Source organism: Diabrotica virgifera, chromosome 3, assembly GCF_917563875.1.
Source record: "Diabrotica virgifera virgifera chromosome 3, PGI_DIABVI_V3a".
In the NCBI taxonomy this organism is placed as follows: domain Eukaryota; kingdom Metazoa; phylum Arthropoda; class Insecta; order Coleoptera; family Chrysomelidae; genus Diabrotica; species Diabrotica virgifera.
The window spans coordinates 219,007,550-219,029,482 of record NC_065445.1 but is presented as its reverse complement, the minus strand read 5'-3'; the positions used below and the strand labels follow the sequence as shown (position 1 = coordinate 219,029,482).

General features: G+C 31.9%; 1 protein-coding gene and 1 non-coding gene across 2 annotated transcripts in view; both read right to left on the bottom strand.

Moving 5' to 3' along the window:
* Nucleotides 1-21,933, bottom strand: part of LOC114325949 (RING finger protein 10) — a 53,331-nt gene that overhangs the window by 16,011 nt on the left and 15,387 nt on the right. The window contains exons 2-6 of the mRNA XM_028274105.2: nucleotides 21,262-21,661; nucleotides 16,289-16,379; nucleotides 14,156-14,340; nucleotides 4,134-4,624; nucleotides 1,177-1,428 (exon numbers count right to left, since the gene is read on the bottom strand). Coding sequence (XP_028129906.1) covers nucleotides 1,177-1,428; nucleotides 4,134-4,624; nucleotides 14,156-14,340; nucleotides 16,289-16,379; nucleotides 21,262-21,661 — 1,419 coding nt within the window. The remainder of the gene's footprint in view (nucleotides 1-1,176; nucleotides 1,429-4,133; nucleotides 4,625-14,155; nucleotides 14,341-16,288; nucleotides 16,380-21,261; nucleotides 21,662-21,933) is intronic.
* Nucleotides 11,772-11,902, bottom strand: LOC114325960 (small nucleolar RNA SNORA36 family). The gene has a single exon (XR_003651759.1). It is a non-coding gene; the product is annotated as a small nucleolar RNA SNORA36 family (small nucleolar RNA).

Sequence of the window (21,933 nt, the reverse complement as noted above, 5' to 3'; positions counted from 1 at the left end):
AATCAAAAAAACTAATCTATTATAACATAAGACAAATTTTAGATAAAATATCTATAAGAAATTGTTAAGCTACCAGAAGAATAGGTTTATTGCCAATTAGCAGCAAACACAATAATTAATTATAATTAGGTTATTTGGATTTTCAGAACGGTTTCGACATTGGAAGTCAAAAAGTCAATAAAATATTTAATTTTAATTTCAGTTATTGTGATATATTGATTAAAAAGAGTGTAGTAGAGGGGACTGACTTAAACTAATATAATATTAATCAAAGTTAATTAACCTCACAATAATTTAGCACATGGTATTTTAAAAATGATAAATTAATTATATCAGTTCTTTTACCTAGTGCCATAACTTGAATAGGAATAAATTAAAACTTTAAAAATGGTAAACCCTGTAGTTGGCTGTACACCTTCGATAAAACAACGTGGAATGAAGTAAATACTTCTGTTGTATCTAGGTATATGAATTTATTAAAATTCCTAAAATTTATCCACGTGGCAGTGAAAAATGTACAAAAAGTTTTCGGTCAGACTGACCATCATCAATGTAAACTTGGAAATAAGTAAACCACTTAAATTCAAAAGGGTGAAATTTTGACAGTTGAACAAATAGAAAATGTGGTTACTTACGTCCAGTGTACAAGTAGTTGAAACTAGCCACTTCAATAGGTTTAAAATCCTCTAAATTACACTATTGTTACATTAGACATTAAAAAGCAGTCAACATTAAGTCGATGTCTAAGATTTTTAAGTTAACATGTGGATGTACTTCATCCTTGCTCGAAAATTGCACAAGGTAATGCTCAAGTGAGAGGTTAACGACGAGACGACTTAATGTCGACTGGTTTTTAATGTCTAATGTAACAATAATGTAATTTAGAAGTTTTTACACTTATTGAAGTGGCTAGTTTCAACTAGTTGTACACTGGACATAAGTAACCACATTTCCTATTTTTTCAACTGTCAAAATTTCACCCTTTTGCTTTTAATTTAAGTGGTTTACTTATTTCCAGGTTTACACTGATGATGGTCAGTTTGACCGAAAACGTTTTGTACATTTTCCACTTCCACGTGGATAAATTTTAGTAATTTTAATAAATTCATATACCTATATACAACAGAAGTGTTTCCTTCATTCCACGTTGAGGTATAAATTAATTCTGATACATACCACGAAAATGCTCAAGGGTGTCCTTATTAACAACAGGAGTCTTAAGTTGAATCTCGGCCACCTCAAATTGGCAAGTAACAGGCAAATGTTGAAGATATCTTAATCTCTTACGAAGTTCTTCCGTCATGGAGCCACCTTCCTTTTCAAGAATTTTTCCGGTAATTGTCTTCGGGCCAAATTCCAAAGAACCATAGCTGTGCTCCAACATCCTTGCATTGATGGCATGAAGGTAGATGTGTTGATTGTCGGAGGCTGCAAATCGATATATCTGTGAGTACTTGTACATACTACAATTCCCGGAATAGTTTGAACTGATAAATGAGTGAGCTGTCAGATTTTGAAGAATTCACCAAAGAGTTAAAATATTTTGGAAACACTACTCCAAAAACTGTTTAATTTTCCAAAGTTAAAATTTCACAAGAGCTCACTAATAGAGCAACGTGTACTCAACACTTTGGAGAAATCAATTCCTTATTTCAAATCATTTTAAATAAGCTTATTAACCTTTCGATGACCAACCTTTTTTTGTTACACGGATGACCAAGGGGGTCAAAAATGACCCCAGGTCAAAAATGACAATTAACAAAAAAATGAAGTTTGTTTTTTTATGGCATGGACTTTATGTCATTCAGCCAGTCACAACATGAATATTAGTGTCATGTGTAGTGTGTATGTTGAGTAAGTGTCTTGTTACTTTGCAAAGTCAACGTCATTAGCGTAAAACTACTTGGAATTACACATAATAGACGGTATTTTACTAAACATCAACTTCAGAATATATTTCTTATTCGTAAAATATAGGGAATTTTTTTTATTTCAAAATATGAGGATATCGAGAATGATATTAAAGTCAAATAAAAAAATAATGAGTTAAAAATTGAAAATACTTTTGAATTTATTAAAGAAAAACATACGCTGGAGTCACAATTTCCCCCGCTTGGTCATCCGAAGGTTAAACAAAACTTTTTAAGGAGACGTATAAGATTTTATATTTAGTTTCGAAAAACGCCTTTTTGGGGTGAATTTACCCCTGTACTAAAAAGATGAGGTTGGTTTTCAAAATTTTTAATAATTTATTTAGTAGTCATGTATAGAAGTATCCAAAAAAATTGGATTACAAGATCGGTGCAGTAAATTTTGAGGAAAACGTCTTAACAGTTTTGAAAAATATGATTTTGAGAAAAATGCATGTAAGTATTTTTATTGTAATTTTACCGAATAAAATGGTCATATTTATTTTTTTCCTCTAATCAGCGATTTCTGGTGCATATTGGGTGCCCCCATTGTTCACTAAAAGTTGTAAAGACAAAAAGGGTCAGTCAAAGCATTTTTTTTGTAATTGAAAACCTTGGGACCAGAAGGAGACAAGCCACAATTTCGTCAAAAATGAGTTAAAGCAGAAATCGCACACTTTAAGACCATATTAATGTCCCAAACAGAAAATTTCAGCTGTTTTCTCATAGATGGCGCCGCTGCAGAAGTCCCATTGTGTCACCATTACTTTATATTGCAACAGAAGGAGACAAGCCACAGTAGCAATCAACATGGCGGCGGAACATTCCCGTGCATGTAAATGGAGAATAGACGTTTCTGAATTTGATTCTGAACACAGTGACCAAGATCCGTTTTTAAATGAAAGCGAATATGTCAAAGACTATACAGTATGCGCAATTAGCAGCGATTCCGGAAACATAAACTTAGGAACGGTATGTTTATTAAACGTGTGGCTTGTCCCCTTATGTTATATTTTTGGAACCTAAAAATATTCCATACCATCTAAAGGTTTTTTGTGGCTTATCCCTTTTTAGTAAAATACTTACTTTATTGTAGGAAAATGAGTAGGTTTATACCCCATATATTTCTCCAGGTGTCTTGCCAACTCCAGAAAAGAAGGCGCCTTCTAGATGGAGACACAAGGATAGCCAACGACATAAAAAAATTATGCGCAAGACTAAAAGAAATATAGGTTACGAATATATAAATACAATAGGGAAGAAAATAGAACCAAAAAAATTAGGTGCACCTTGCGGTTGCACAAAACAGTGTAGACAGAAATTGGTGCTTGCCAACAGATTCTACCAGATACTGAGAATAATGAACCACTGGAAGACACAGTTTGGAACCTTTTCAGCTATTGAAAATATTGACAACTGAATTATTTTATTGCTGAATTTAATGTTCATTTTTAGAATATAATTTTTTATACAAAAGGGGATAAGCCTCATATTTTTTTCAAGAAATGTTCAAAAACTCAAAAACCGTTAAATAAACATTTGTGTTACTTTTATTGTGTATTTAGTAACATATTTCCAAATGATTATGGGCCTTACTTCCGAGAAAAACGTAAAAATTGGATTTTAGGATTTGAAAATAAGTTTAAAATGATGTTTTCTCCAAAGTATTGTTTGGTGGCGTGTCCCCTTCTGATCCCAAGGTCTTCAATTCTGCCCTCTTTTGATGTATCGCTGATCCCTCTATTGTCTTGAGCAATATTAAGCTTCGTCGATATTTTCCAACCAACTGGTTGCTACTTCTCCAATTTTTATTTCTGTAAGATCCATTACTCTGAGGTTGATTTTAGCTCCTTCATTAAAGGTACAGGCTGCTATCCAGGAGGTTATGCCTATCACATATTTGCCACAAAATTTATTTTTTAGAGCAATTTGCTAAATTTAATATTTCAACTGCCTTTTAAATGATCACCAGATCCAGGCATTTTTCCGATTTTCAAAACAATTTTCGATAAATTTCAATAATATAAAATTTGTACTCCCCTTATAAGTTTTAGAAAGCAACTGTCGAGTTGTAGGTACACAGGTAAGGCGCGGCGAGCCCCGTGTTGTACATAAAACGAGTTTTAGCTCGGGTAGGTACCGTTTCTATGATACTAAGAAATGTTTTTGGTAAATGTATGAAAGTGTGTAAACAACTATTATTAAATTTAAAAATAAGCTAACCTTGATAAAAATAATGAAACTTTGCAGGCTGGATGCTGCTACAATCTTCCAAAATTTCGTCTGTAATTTGCTTATACTGATCATCACCACTAATTTCTACTTCCTTTAAAGAATCTACCAATTGATTTTCTTCAGATGGTTCCAAACTGTGATCGTTCTTAATAACATGCCCACAAACTACACTTTCTCGTTCTTTTAACAAAACCATAGCCTGCTCTATGAAACATCTTTCTGGACTAATGTCGTCTTTAAGCTCCTCTTTGAGTTCGTTGAATTCCCTCTCGATGATTGTTAGAACATCATCAGTTTTTGCCAAAAGTAACTTGGAATAAACATCTCTTGAACCCTGATCTGACATGTTGAATATGTCATTTTCGTTTTTGGTTTCGGCATCTGCAGGATATGCTATTAAACAGCCTCGAGGTCTCTTCATTAATTTGAAGGTAATTGTTTCATCTGTGTTAAACGATGTATAAGGAATTGCGACCACACTAAAATAAACCAGAACTAATTAGTTACAAAGTTAATAAAACTAACTTACTAAAATATAGCTTACTGTCGGAAAAATGAAAGAGTACCCATGAACGATCACATCAATCACATATTTTGTATTTGCTCTTTTTTGTTCATAAATAACAAACGAGAGAGATAGATTATTAATCTGAATAATATGTGATTAATATGATCGTTCTTGGGTATTCTTTCATTTTTCCGACTGTACATTACAGTGAGATTAGCCCAGTTTTAACAAAAGAGCAAAAGAATTCAATACGACAATTTCATATCAGAAAACTAAAACAATAGTAATCAGTAAACAACCAATGAGGAGAATACTAGGACCTGTGAGGGAAAACGGAATATGCAGAATTCGATACGTAAACGAGCTTTATCAACTTTATAAGGAAACACCCCTGTCAGACTTCATTAGAATACAAATATTGCAATGGACCGGACATGTGATAAGAATGAGAGAGGATAAGCTACCAAAAAGAGCACTGAACGCCAGAATGCAGGGAAAGAGACGGATTGGAAAGCCAAGAACGTGCTGAGAAAACACTGTAAGCAGCGATGCTCAAGCACTTTTAGGAGTCCGTGCATGGAAAAGAGCAGCCACAGACAAACAAGGGTGGAGGCTAAAAATAAAGGAGGCCGCAATTAGGGCTGCTGTGCCGTAGAAGAAGAAAGAACCAATCAGATGTAAAATTGAAATTGATGGTATCAATATTGAACAAGGAATTGAAATAAAATGCCTTGGAATTACACTGTCCAGATGCAGGGACTTGGACAAAGAAGTGGGAAATCAAGTACAAAAAGCAAATAGACTGGCAAGATGCCTTAATAACAGTATACAGAGAAACCAACATATTAACACTGAGATGAAGTCAAGAATTTATAAATCCAGTGTAAGACCAATAATGACATATGCATGAGAAACAAGACCTCTCCCTTCAAAAGAAGTCTCCTAGATATCATAAAAACTATTGGAAAACATCTATCAAAACAAAATAGAAGTCAGAATAGATGGACAACTTACAGAAGCTATAGATATAGGCAGCGGAATAAGGCAGGTAGACTTGTTAAGTCCTGTGCTCTTCAATTTAATCGTGGATGGCAACAAAGGAAGAGGATACAGAATCGGTAACAAAGAAGTAAAAATACTCTGTTACGCAGATGACGCAATATTGATAGCCCAAGATAAAGATAGTCTGCAAAGATTAGTCCACAGATTTAACATAAGAGCAAAAAAATTCAATATTAAATTTCATCTCAGAAATCTAAAATATTAGTAATCAGTAAAAAACCAATCAGGTGTAAAATAGAAATCAGTGGTATCAGTATTGAACAAGTAATGGAAATAAAATACCTTAGAATTAAAAATAAAAATGTATACCATTTTTATTCAGTTGCAATGCGAAGGCAAAGTAGGTGACTGGCGTCAACTGGCCATAGTCCATTCTTTCACGGTTTTTGCTCTAAATTTTAAAGAACCGCAGGGATTGACATGAAATTTGGCATACATATAGCTTACATGTCAAAGAAAAAATTTCGTCGAAAAAAACGTTCTTAGCAAAAATATAGCCTACAAAAAATTTAAAAAAATGGTGTACGAGCTAGGTCTCTGGATCTCGTAGAACCAGAGTTATAGCCAATGAAAAATAGTTTCATATTCACCAAATTTCAAATAGAATATTTCGACGTAAAATATCCAAAAAATTAAGCACTTTTTGGGGAAAACCTATTATACTTTTTTTAAAGTGTTTAAAAAAAGCTTTATTTTTGTTTTTACAAAAAGTTTCTAGCATTAAATTTAAGCAAGTTACGCTCAAAATAAAGTTGGTCTCTTTTGTTTTTGCAAAAAAAAAATCGGGAAAACCACCCCCTAATTAGCAACTTAAATTAAATTAATCGTTACCGCTCCACAGATTATTTTACTTATGTTGTGTTTATATTATGATCTGTAAGTTTCATCGATTCAAAGTGTTTATTTTTGAAAAAATTTGGTTTCAAAATAAAATTTTTAAAAATTTAAATTTTGAAAAACATCCTTTTTTTCAAAATAACTTAAAAATTGTTAGAGATACCAAAAATCTCGAAAAACAAAAAAGTTAGATTTGATTTTCTGAATATCATGTATTTTTTTGTTTTACTGTTGGACAAAAATTGATTAAGATTTGGTGTTTCTAAATTTGCATACATTCGTGATCAGTGACTCGTTTAAGCCATTTTAACTACAGCTCTTTCAATAATAAGGACTTTGAACCGATGAAACTTACAGATCATATAAACAATATATACAGGAGTCACGAAACTTATGAAGTCCGTAACGAATAAGTTCATTTAAGATACTAATTAGGGGGTGATTTTCTCGATTTTTTTACCAAAACCAAAAGGGACTAACTTTATTTTGAGCGGAACTTGTTTAATTTTGATGCTAGAAATTTTTTTTATGAAACAAAAATGAAGCTTTTTTTTAAACACTTTAAATAAGTTGTAATGAGTTTTCCCCGAAATGTGCTTAATTTTTGGTTATTTCACGTTAAAGTATTTCATTTGGAATTTGACGAATATGAACCTATTTTTCATTAGCTATAACTCTGCTTCTGCTTCTGGTGTAGAGACGTCATTTATACACCATTTTTTTTAAATTTTTTACAGGCTATATTTTTGCTAAGAATGTCTTTTCGACAAAATACTTACTATTTGAGTTATTTGCGAAAAACCGTCTAAAAGCGTGGTTACTTTGTTGAAAAAATGAACATATTCGCTGTCAAATAACTCGAAAAGTATTGACTTAGTGAAAAAACTCTATAGAACAAAAGTTACTTAAAATTAGCCAGTTTATCCATTTCCTGACTTTCTTTGGACGAAAATTATTCATCCCCAAGAGGGGGTGAAAACCACCCCCAGGGCAAAAGCACATATCGGCACAATATCACTTTTTTTTCTTTGACTTGTTAGCTATGTGTATGCCAAATTTCATGTGAATTCAAGCGGTTCTTACAATTTAGAGGTTTTGCAATATTTTACCGTTAAAGAACGGACTACCACTGAAAGGCAAAGTTTTCAACCTAATAATATTGAAAAATATTAAAAATATAAATAAAATATTTTTAATTGAAAACTTATTGGTCCATTTCCCTGGTAAAGCCTCCATGGCTTCTAAAAATTGAAAGCCAGATGGATGCTGCAGTGAAGACAATATTTTATTAGTATTACTACTATAAAGTAACTTGGTCCATTTTTCCGTTGGAACTTTACCAAGCTGCAGACGAGGTTGTGATGTGAATTGCAACTTTTTAGAATTCCCTTTTTTCTTAACTGCAGCATCCATCTAACTTGCAAATTTTAGAAGCCATGGAGGTGTTACCATGGAAATGGACCAATAAGTTTTCAATTAAAAATCTTTTATTAATATTTTTCAGTATTATTAATGTTTATATTAGGTTGAAAACTTTACCTTGGAATTACATTGTCAAGCTACGGAGATCTGGACAAAGTGGGAAATCAAGTACATACAAAAAGCAAATAGACTGGCAAGATGCGTCAAAAACAGTATATGGAGAAACTAAACATATTAAGACTGAGATGAAGTCAAGAATTTATAAAGCTAGTGTAAGACCAATCGTGACATATGCATGAGAAACAAGACCGGTTACAGCCAAACACAAAGACTACTAGAAATCACAAAAATGAGATGACTGAGAAGAGTTACAGGAAATACGTTGTAGCGTTGAAGAGGAGTCAAGACATTAGAAAAAAATGTAACATAAAGTGTATAAACGAATGGACACTAAATAGAAAAAAAAAAAAAAGAATGTGTGTGTACTTTGTACGCAGGTAAGAAGTTATACTTCTATTATATGATTTCTTAAAAATAAATATACTTTAAACAGTTTGTTTTAATTTTTTTTAAACACCAAACTAATTTTGTGTTTACCGCTTTCAAAAAAATAAAAAAAAGTATAGGATTGCTCCAGATTCGAACTCAAGATATTTTCAACAACATTTTATCCCTACCCAATAAGTTAAGCAGTGGTCCAGATGGTATTCCCGATTACTTTCTAAAGAACTGTATATATTCACTAACTAATCCTTTATATCTTCTTTTTGAGTCATCATTAAAGACATAAGTTTTCCCAACTTTATGGAAGCACTCTTATATCTGTCCAATTTTTAAATCAGGTAATAAACAAGACATAACAAATTATCGAAGCGTTTGTAAACAATCCTCTATACCAAAACTTTTTGATAGACTATTGCACGATCAATTAAAATTTTATTGTAAAGAGCGTCTAATACACAATCAACATGGATTTTCTCAGAATAAATCAACGGTAACAAATGTAGTACTCTTTGAACAAAAAATATTAAACGCGTTGGAGAATAAAAGTCAGATGGATACTATTTATACTGACTTCTTCAAGGCATTTGACAGAGTAGATCATAACATGTTATTGGGAAAATTAAATGCTTTTGGCTTCAGTCATCAATCCTTACAATGGTTCAATAGCTTTTTAAGAGATCGCACACAGCAGGTGAGAGTAGGTTGTTTTAATTCAAATATAATTCATGTGACATTAGGAGTACCCCAAGGAGCTCACTGTTCACCTTTGTTATTTAATATATTTGTGAACGATATATCAGAGTGTTTTAGAAATTGCGATTTCCTGATGTTTGCAGATGATTTGAAATTATTTAAATCCGTAGATTCAAATGTTGATGTAACATTAATTCAAGAAGATTTAGACCGGTTGAGTATTTGGTGTGAGAATAATATTTTGCATTTAAATGTTGCTAAATGCTGTTATATAAGCTTTTATAGAGGTAATAAAAAATATGATACTTCTTACACAATTAATGAAAATGAATTGTCTTATGTTAAAACAATAAAAGACTTAGGAGTCACATTTGATGAGCAGTTGCGTTTTGTGCAACATATAAATAGTGTAACAGTAAATGCATCAAAATCTTTGGGCTTTATCATTCGCAACTGTCTGAGACTATCTGTAGGGGCTTTAAGAACGGTATATTATGCTTTGGTTGTATCTAAAGTGGAATATGCATCTATTGTATGGTCTCCACAATACCAAGCTCATTCTACTACGTTGGAGAGATTGCAGAATAAATTTTTGAGATATTGTGCATACAAATTAAACATACGCATTACTAATCATGATTATACCTCTATTTTAAAAACACTTAATATGAATTTATTAAAAACTCGACGAGATAACTCTGATTTGGTATTTGTGTTTAAATTAATAAATGGTTTAATTTGTTGTTCTGAACTTCTCCAATCTATTAATTTATATGTTCCCTCCAGAAGTCTCAGACATGTTGATTTGTTTTATATACCTTTTCATCAGACAAACTATGGTATGCATTCGCCCATTTAGCGAACACTAAAAATTATAAACGAGAATAACTTGGAAATGTTTGGTGTCTCCTTGGCTGGTTTTAAGAATCGGATTAAAAGAGCTTGACAGGTACTTTTTATTTATTTGAACTGATTTGTGTAATAGATGTAATATGTGTAATCGATAACTATTAATATTTCGTTTTTGTTTAATAAGTATGTAATTAAGATTTATTTTACTCTAGTTTAGTAGATATTACAGAGATTGATTTTATACTGTATGTGTTGTAATGGGGGTAATCCCGTAAATAAATAAATAAAAAAAATAAAAAAAGACCTCTCGATCTCTGGCCGAATGCTAAACCAAATACGCTACGAGGACTGTGTCTGTATTGGTTCGGACGTACCTAATGACAATTCACGGTAACAAGCAGACAAGGTGAAGTATAATAAATATACAATAAAATGTTTTAATAATACTCATCTGACTTCCGAGGAAGACAAATCCAAAGACACAAAAATTATAACAAATATATTTACTAAAAACACTAAATTCTTTTCACACCTTTTCTTGCACTGATATATTTATATACTTCGTCTAATTTACTAACTGTTGCACGTCATCCGCGTCATAGCCTGTGACGTCGCATGATACCAACACGAAATATTTGGCGGTAGGTGTGTTCTTTTTTAGAATAATTTTGCCGAGTACACTGGAATTACAGCCACTAGACATATTTTATTATATACGCATAGAAATAATATTTGAATATTTCTATTCATGTTAACCTAAAGAAATACACAGTAATATGAGTCACTTAATTTGTATAAATGGATTATAAAGCGTTTTTATGAAGCACATTTGTTCGGAACACACTGTAACTGTAATCGAACTAAGGTGACATTTTAGAAGGTGCAGAAGGTGACACTTCATATTTGTTTATATTCTTTACTATAACTATCTGTTCTATTATATTTACTGTTTTTATTATTTATTTTACTATAAAAAGATCCTCTACTATAAAAATATAAATTTCACCTAATTTTATCACCACTTGGAATAATCCAGGTATCTGACAACTTTTTTAGTTGTTATTGTAGACATATACAAAGAAACCTATCGGCTTCTCCCAAGAGTTCGGAGCCGTTTTTCAATAATTATTAACAATGCAGTGCAAAAACGCTTGCACTGCAAATCTTAAAAGATTATAACTTAATTATTGTTCTCTATTTCTTAAGTTTTTATTTATTTACATTGAATATTAATTTGTTTTGTTGTATAATCCACGTTTACAATAATTATGTGATCTATTTGATTTAAAATGGATTCAGGATTTTTTTATACTTTGGCAACTATGTCAACTTAGATCTCTGGCGTAGATAATGACGTGCGACGGTAAGTAAATTAGACGGACTGTACATAACTTGAAAGATTTAGCAACTAAACGCCATACTGTCTGTGTGCGCATGCGCGCAGTATTATGAAATTTTACTCTCAATCGCGCCTAAAGAAGTATAACTTCAAAAAAAGAATGGAATAACCACATAAACAAAATGCGGGAGACACATTTGATCAAAATAGCAAGAGATAAATCACTGATCAGTAGAAGTATTGACCTACCATGCAAAAGATGGAGTGACAACCTTTCATAGAGGAATCAATCCGCCAATGAACAAGCAGAATTGCTTATAAAGAGGAAGAAGAGAAAGAAGGATATTACAGTGAACTGTTGATTCAAGTTTGCTAACAGTGAATACTTATAGCATACTTGTTTAAAATGTTTTGTTTGCTTTTGACAATATAACCAAAACAAATTATTTTGGCCGTCATTTCCAAAAGCTAAATGATTTACCAAAGTTCAAATTTCACAAGGTTAATTAAGGCAAACAATGTGTACTCAACACTTTGGAAATCAATTGTATACCATCTATGTTGAAGAAATGAATGCAGTATTATTCAACATGGGATCAAATGCATATCTCTAAAATGGGACATACAGAGAACTTATTAATTTTATTTCGACAACAGCAATAGGCTATGTTATTTGACACAGGAAACGAAACCATAACCGTTACTCTTAGTTCTCGAAAGACACATTTTTTCATTAATGCATGGTGATTTTGCATGGCATGGTATGGCATGGCAAGATTTTGTGATATGATGCATAAAGGTGTGTACTGACTAGAGCATTTTCTTCCAAATGCATCAAACGAGCCGAGCGCGCACAAACAAGGAGATGCCCAGGTTGTTCGAAGTGTTTGTTATATTCGCCACATTCTCACGTACTGCTTATTTTATTTCAGTGTTTGGCCGACCAAGGTAGCAGAGAATCTGGTGTATGCACCGTACCCACTGAACATCAACAAGCAAATGGTCGCTTTTAATCTTTTAACGGTTACCGACACTCCGAACGAGCCCAAAATTGTCGGCTCGTTCGGTTAGGCAGAATTTTGTTCGTGAACACCTACTGACTAGAGCCCTTTTGTAAATGATTTAGCTTTAGACATTGCAGATAACAATCAGAATACTCTTATTGTAGAATTTGCAGATGATACTAACATAGGGTCATCCTTGAATAATTTATTGAATATCGCTAATAATAGATTAGAGAAAGCGCAGAGATGGCTCAATATGAATAAACTCATACTGAACAGAAAAAACAAATTATATACGTTTCGTCACTAAAACAAATAATAGTACCTTACCAGAACTGTCTTAATTCAATCGGAAATGGTTACTCTAAATCAAAGCACAAAATTTCTGGGGGTACATATTGACCAAAATTTAGATTTTGGAGTACATATAAATGAGATCTGTAACAGGTTAGCATCTATCTGCTACTCTTTCAGAATAACAGCAAATTATTTGGACGAAAAATGTAAACAAGTTGTATATTTTTCAAATTTTCATTCTGTAATGCGATTTGGAATAATTTTCTGGGGTGGGGGGGGGAGTAGAAACGCTGAACAGGTTTTTATATTACAAAAAAGAGCAATCAGAACTCTACTTAACTTGAAATACAGGGATTCATGTAGAGATAATTTCAAAAAGCTCAACATACTAACAATGGCTGGAACATACATATATATATGATGCTTACTTTTCATTTTTAAAAATAGACATAAATTCTTGAAACACATAACAAACCATAATACAAATACACGAAACAATCTCATAAACTATATAGACTAACAACATCTGAGAAAACCACAGCATAAATTAAATTCTTTAATAAACTGCCTTACAGCATCAAAATAGAAACTGACATAAATAAATATAGAAAGTCTGTTCAACAGTTGCTCATACACGTAGAACCGTACAAAGTGGAAGAATACCTTCAAGCTGACCTGCAGGTAGACTGAGGGCTCTTATCTGAATCTAAATGTCACTGTTATTATTATTATATTTTAATATTACTTTTATGTTAAGTGCAGGTTGTTTCAGCAACCCTCATAAATTGTAATTGACACCATTCTCTCTACTGACAATTTATATTTATAGCTTGTGAATCCTGAGAATAAAGCTTTTTTCTATTCTATTCTAATTTGTTACAGCGCGGTCTGCTTATTCACTTTGATTGGAGAAAAATACACAAGTCAGCACGCACCTTGATAGCCTTCTTTTCATATGTCAAGTCTATAAATGTTCTACTCTACTGATGTGAAACCTGGAAAATGACAAAAACCCCTTATAGATAAACTGCAGGTCTTTGTTAGCAAATGCCTACGAAAAGCTGTTTATATATTTTGGCCTAACGCCATACACCTGCACCTGACTGAACAGAAGGAGGGTAGAGAATGAAATTCAAGTCTAGAAAATGGGATTGAATCAACCACATAATTCAGAAGAAAAGTCATGTGTTGCATATACTACCCTACTATAGAGTGGAATCCTCAAGGAAAAAGAAATATAGGACACACCCCAGCACAAACTTAGAAGAAAAAAGTATATCATGGTCATGGTATATCAAGACAAAAACTTATAGATTAAGAAAGCTTGCTACATCATGAAATTGCTGTCAATTTATCATACTGATTACTCAAGATCTCATCCATTTTTATTATCAAAATATTTTTATTATAAACATAGATATTATAAACATTTTACGAATGTTATATTCTGATAAATAAGTAATATGATTTGTAGATAAACTTCTGAACTTACCTCTTCATATCTTGTTTTTGAATATTTTCAAAACAAATGGGACACTTTCTAGATGGTTTGTCGGAAAGCGACAAATAATGGAGTACACAAGACCAACAATAAATATGCCCACAACGAGTCATCTTAGCTGCAACAGGTGGGTATAGGCAAATCGGGCATGTAGGGAATTCCGATACTTGAATGTTCTGAAAAGAAAATATAGCATATTGACTTTGATTTTTACAAAAAGGTATAGGTTTAATAATAATTATTATATAGGAAAAGTCAAACAATAAAGAATGCATGTAATTTTCCCCTTGTTGCCATATTCTAAATTTGAAAAAAATATATAGGGAATAATCAGACTTTTTTGGCATTATTGACATGCCATTCCTATTACAGTGAGCATTTCATTGGGTAGAATTAGTGACAAGTTTCTATGACGTCATTATTATATTTGGAGAGACTGTATATGGTAACTGACGTCTGTCATAATATTGGATGTTAAATATAATGTCAAATTATTGTTTTCAAATTATATTTTATTTATTTAGTTTATATTTAAACGAGTTTATTTTTTAACCCTTTCCCTTCCCTATACTTGATTGGTCGATTAGGTTTGTAATAGGTTTGTTGTATGGTAACCATAGTTAGGCGTTAACTTTAAGAAATGTGATGACAAAAGGGACACGGCTCCCAAAGGCCATAAAAGAAGAAGAAAAAAGAATAAACAAACAAAAATCTTACATAACCTTCTATATTACAACATGACTTACTTATATTACAGGTAGTTATTTTTGTTTCACACTCTTAAAGACAAAGAGAAACAGTATAGCTGGTAGCTGTTTTGGAAATACACCTATGTTTTTTATTCGGCAACAGCGCTTTCCTGCTAAACCTAACGGTAGCAAAAAAACTAATATATGAGGAAGAATTTTGTTGAATTTGTTTGTCCTCAAGTTTGTACTGGTGGGTTATGATGTCATTTAATCTAAGACCTGCATTCCTAATTGTTTGACTTCAGTTTAAATACTTATAAACATAAGTTTTTTGCAACTGTAAGCAGTGTTAATCTTAGAAAAAATGACTAATATACAAAACACATCAGACATACTTGTGAAATACCAATACCTCCAGAAATATCTTAATTAGAGTAGGGTATAAAATTTACATTCAAAATCAGATGATTCAGGTTTTGTTATCTTAATATATTGTTCTTCTCTGTAAAATTTCTTAAATACCTCATCCAACAACTGATTAAAGGTTTATTTTGCGGATATTGTATCTTCCCATCTAACTCAGCATCTTATCTTAACTGGTTTTTTTCCTACATAAGGTAATTCCATACAAATTATCTACAAGACATGTCCATTTCTAGTCAATTCAACTACATATTAGGTAAGCGAAATATTATCATAAAGTCTCCAAAAATAAAATATTTTTTATATTTTCTCTCTACCGAGAGAAAAATCTCCTTCCTTGTGTATCCCATTCGATGTTAATTTGTGATTTCACCCTTAGAGATAAGTTAGTTGATGGCATAATAATTTTGAAACATACATAAATAGATATTGAATCTTCAAATTATTATAGTAAGTCAGAAGAGCACAACACATTTTTATAATATAAATCCTGTGTTGACTGTTTCCCATTCTCACCTTTATTTTGTTTTTAATAAGATTTGACGATAAATCTTGCAGGTTGAAAACATCTGTATATTTAGAGATATGAAATGTGATAGTTGTTTTAATTATTGTAAAGAAAAAACAAAATTACACAAATCTATAAAATGAATGAAATGTAATGTAAACTTGTAAATGTCACTCACAATCAAATAGTTTTTTGTGTAAAATGTCATTAAGTTGAAATCTATAAAATACAGTTTATCTTATGATAAAATAAATGATTGTTACAATGATAAATAGAAAAAATCAAAAATAACGCTAGCAAATTGCGAACACACGCCTGGGCCTCGATTTTTGACCCTTCGCTTCGTTATCGAACATATATGCTTCGTATACTAAACAGATAAGAAACGAATACGTTCGATAACGAAGCGAAGGGTCAAAAATCGAGGCCCTGCTCCAATGTTAAGTAGAGGATAATTTAATTTAATGATTATATAGATTTGTTGTTTATTAAACACAAACTTACTACTTGTTCCACTAAGCTCCAGTCAACTAGGGCATCTGGGTTGTTCAAGTATTGCTTGTAATCGCCAGAATCATTAACAACAAATTGACAGCTAAAACAATATTGTCTTATAGCAAATAACAGAAAAAATGAGGTAAGTACAAGCATTTTTAACATTGTAAAATTTTAACCAAGTTTTATTTAAAAAATAGACAATTTTTTTAATTAAAACTAATAGTACTAGTAAAAAGTTTTGTTCTGCTAATAAGTATTTTTAATGTTATTTTTGTTTTGTATGTATGGTTCTTATCATAGACTTTTTTCAGTGTGACGCAAGTGGCAGAAAAAAGGCACGTCTGTGATACATACAATTTATAACAGTTATTCCAGTTGTTGATAGATGGCGCTATAATCGAAAAAAAATTTAGGTTAACCGATTATTTACTTATTACATATCAATACGACTATAATTTAAAGTTCTTCTCAGTCTTTCAGATTTTAAAAATGTAGAGAATCATATCATAGCATGACATTTTAGTTAAAACTGACAGTTGTCAGAATCGTAATCGTAATTTGGTATAAAAACAAATCAATTGTGTTATTTCATTTATAAAAAGGTATGTTCTTTGATTTGTATAGTTTTATAAATTGTACAGATTATAGTCGTATAGCTAATACATAAATATTTTTTTGTTCGATTGTAGCACCATCTATCAACAACTAGAATAAATGTTATAAATGATTTTAATCACGGACCACGGACGTACCTTTTTTTCTGTCACTTACAACTTAATGCGTTAGAAAGAAATTGAAAAACTGTGACGCACTGAAAGATGCCTATGAGAAGGAGAATATTACCATTATTTGTTGGTAGAGTAGACTAAACTTATATGCATGCCATCAGTGATGAGCTCGCTAATAACTGGCAGAATAACGCAAAAGATGGAAAACATAATACATTGTGAAGTAATGAGAGATGAAACTAGTAGAGGTGGAAATTATCGGTATAAACGTATAAATTAACATTACATTACATAGTTTCCCACCTTTAGACATCTGTGACGGGAGTATTTTATAAAATTCTCCTGTCACACTAACAGTTGTCATATTCCTTCGATACATCTAAAGGTGGGAAACAATGTAATGTTAACTTATACATTTATATTGATAATTTCCACCTTTACTAGTTTCATCTTTCTTTACTTTGCAATGTATTGTTTTCCATCTTTTGCGTTTTCTGCCGGTTATTAGCACGCTCATCACTGTATATATTTCAATGCATTTTTGCTGATACAACAGTAGAAAAAAAGAAAATCCACTGAAGAAAGAATAGAGAACATATGAACAAATAACTTCCAGAACTACAAGAACTAAATAAGCCAACAGAGACAAAAAATGTTTACCAGAAACTGAAAAAAAGCACAAAGGAATTCAAACCCAGAGCAAGATATATTTGAATAAGCAGTTACCAGTGGAGTGGAATAGCCGTATTATTGTACCAATACTACCATGAAATCATGCAGGTTTATATTTTAGCTTTTACTTCTTCTTAACTTCTTAATTGAGTCTGTTATGGTGAAGAGAGCGAAATGACATATTTTCACCTTGAGTTACAGGATGTTTTAGGACAACAATACAATCGAAAGAGATTGTCTCAAGAGTATTTAAGCACTGACACATCTGCGAGGTGTTTAGTTAATGCTAAATGTAAGTTGCAAAATTTTCTGAATATTGGTTTGTAGTAGAGGGGACTGCCCTTATGTAACACTAAAGTCAATAAGGATAATTAACCTCACATTGATCTGGCACTTTTGCTAGGAAATAATCTACCAAAAATTATTTCTATAAAAACTATAGTGCAATGTGTACAATACAGATTAATAAAATTAATGGACAACTTAAGTTAATGTAATATAAGTTGAAACGGTAGACAATACGACCGCTTTCAGAAAGAGAAAAACATTTTTTTCATAAATTTTGTAATAAAGGATAAATTCTAAGTTCTGTAAGTGTTGTATGTAGTTGCCTCAGTAACGGTAGACAATATGACAGCTTTCAGAAAGAGAAAAACATTTTTTTCATAAATTTTGTAATAAAGGATAAATTCTAAGTTCTGTAAGTGTTGTATGTAGTTGCTTCAGTGTGCAAGTCCTACAAGTAAAGCATATGAAAAATCTTTCCAACATTGGTGTTCGAATTATCATCAATGGATGATACAAAAATAATGCACTAAAAAATAGGCTTGACAATAACCCTCAAAACTGTACTTTATCACATAGGTGGACTATAGACAGTTTTGTTTATTTTCCAGTAACATCTGATGAAGTTCTTGATATTATTTGTGGTCTTAAAAATAAACATTCTTTTGGAAATGATGAATTAAACACAAGAATGATCAAACACATCAAGGATGTTATATCAGAACCGCTGGCATATTTAATTAACCTAGTATACAACACAGGTGAATTTCCTGAAAACCTAAAATTAAGTAAAATTGTTCCAGTATATAAAAAATCCGATCACACTTGTATTGATAATTATAGACCTATTTCTTTGTTAAATGTAATTTCAAAAATTTTTGAACGAGCTTACTACACTAGGATCATACAGTTTTTGGACAAAAATAATGCACTGTGTTCAGAACAGCATGGCTTTCGATCCGGAAGATCAACAGAGGGGGCTACTGAAGTATTTATGGAATCTGTCTATAGGCATCTTGATGATGGTCTTCTTGTAGTGGGTATCTTCTTTGATCTTTCCAGAGCATTCGACAGTCTTAAATTTGAATTTGTCCTTAACAAATTGTATGTCCACGGAATAAGAGGTAACATGTTAAATTTATTGAACTCATATCTTCTGGAGAGGAAATTCTATGTTGAATTAAACAAGGAAAGGTCAGACATCTTCAGTGTAGATGTAGGAGTGCCGCAGGGATCTGTGTTGGGACCACTGCTATTTCTTATTTTTGTCAATGACCTACCCGATCATATTACTCATGACCACATTGTAATGTACGCAGATGACTCATCTGTGATTGTATCAGCACATACATACGTAGAGCTTCAAAATAGAGTGTCAAGGGTTATCAGATTATTCCAAACATGGTGTACACAAAACTTGCTACAACTGAATATTGATAAAACATCGTATATACATTTTAGATGCAAACGAAATATGCCAGTTGTGTCTATTCCTGAAATTGTAAATATTCCAAACATAAAATTTTTAGGTGTATTCTTGGACCAGTTTATGAGTTGGGATGTTCACGTTGAATATGTTAATAAGAAACTAAATTGTTCATTCTATGCTTTAGTACAGTTGAAGAGAACACTCAGTATTAAAACTCTCATTAATGTATATTATTCTTTGGTTTATTGTCACCTTACTTATAATGTTACGTTATGGGGTAATTCCACAAAATCAGACACAGTGTTTATTAAACAGAAGAGAATTATTAGACTTATCTTCAATATTCCTTTTGGGCATACTTGTAAGCAAGTTTTCATTAATAACAATATCTTACCGTTGCCTTCCATATATATCTTGAAATCCATATTGTATATTAAGCATAATTTACATTCATTCAAGAGAAATTCTGATTTACATGCATACTCAACTAGGAATGCCAATCAGTTTGTTACTGTTGGTCACAAACTATCCAAATTTGAGAAGTCCACAGATTATGTGGGGGTCAGGCTATATAATCATCTTCCAAATGAAGTTAGATCTTTGCATCCGGTGAAATTCAAAAGAGTTGTGAAAAGTATACTATGTAAACATGCATTCTACAGTGTAGAAGAATACTTAGCAACTAGATTGCTGTTATGAGTTCTGTCTAATATTAATAATTTTCATATTTATCAATGTACATTATGTTAAATCTAAAATTTAAGTGTATGTATAGGTATTTGATTATGTGTCTGTGACTATATTGTGTTGTATATCTGACGTGTATATCCATCTTTATGATGGCAGCTGTAAAGCTATACCAATAAAGTATTCTATTCTATTCTATTCTATTCTACAAATGAAGAACATGTGCATAAGAAACAGTACAAAAAAGTTCATGACAATTTCTGGGCCATACAAAAATTACATGTTGGAACTATTCTGCTGTCCTCAAATAAAATGCGGTATGTGCAGCCAACTTAAAACCGAGAAATCGGCTCTCAAAGTTTTTTCTCAGGACTCATGTTTTTAACTAGTTTTGATGGGAAATAAGCTACAATTTTACTAAAAAAATGATTTTATTAACGTTTCGATGCCCAAATTGGGTGTCGTTGTCAAAATACAAAAAATATTAATATTAAAAATAGCTTCAGAACATCTATATCTTTTGACAACCTTTTAACGCAAAACATGTTCTAATGATATATGAACATTACCTAAAAATATATTATTAAAAAAATCATGTTTTTTCAAAGCTATAAATAAAAAAAGTCATATGCCACGTTTTAATTGAGCAACGGACATATTACTGCATCAGAAATAGTGCCGCATCTGCATTTTATTTACAAATAGGATTTTTTACAAGGAATAATAGTTAAAAAAAAAAAAGAAAAATAAATAGCTTACATATAATTGTTTATTATATACGCAAAATACCTACATGTCATAATATTCAAAATACGAGGTCACAACACGAGTCTCGATAAAAACGCGGTAAATGCGATGCGCTCAATTAAAACGCGGCAAGTACATGATACTCGCTAGCACATACCGCTTTTTAGTTGAGTACTCTGTAGATACCGCATTTAAATTAAGCAACTATTGAAATTTAGCACATACAGCATATTCCAATTTGTTTATTTTGGTAGTAAATAAAATGATACGGCTTTCATTCAGACATTGCAGAAGCATAAATAAGGTCACAAGGAAACCACATACAGCAAAAACTCAATTTTCATTTTTTTTGCAGATACCGTGATTTAATTGAGGACGGCAGTATTAATATTATATTTTTTTCACGAAAAATATCGAATCTTTATACTTACTTAGCTTGTAAAAAGTGTTCCTTATTATATTTATGCTTCTTAGTACCCATCATCCTGTTGACATTATTCCCATTACCTTGACCCCTTTCAGACCTGTGGAAGCTGTCTCTTGGTGAGTAAGAGAAATTCAATAAATGATTCAGGCTCTGCTTCTTACTGCCTGGTAAAAAAACTGAACCCAATTCCACTTGTTGGTGGTCATCTGTATCTTCTAGGCTGGGCGTCTCATTTCTAGCCAGGGTTCCACACAAGCCACCACCACGGGGCCTAGGTCGTTTATCAAAGGTTTTAACGCGCTGAGGTTGAGGTTTCCGGGATACTTCCGGTTTTGAACTAAGACTAGAGCCCGCACACTCGCGGCGTCTACTGCCGCGGGGCCACGGTTTACTACTAATGCCATCTAAAACAGAAACATGCTATCAGCCATTTTAAATATTGGCACCTTAACTTTTATGTTAAATATTCAGTGTTGTGTATATTTAAAGGTGTTCATTTTACAAACTTGTTCATTTGGAAATACTTCAAAAATGCCCAAATTTATTAACCCATTCAGGATTGAAGACGAATATACTTGCAAAATGTTTCAAATTTGTTAGACTGAAAATGTACAAACACATTGATGGAGGTGAGTAGGAACCAAAAACTTACATGAGTTTCATGGACATTCCACCA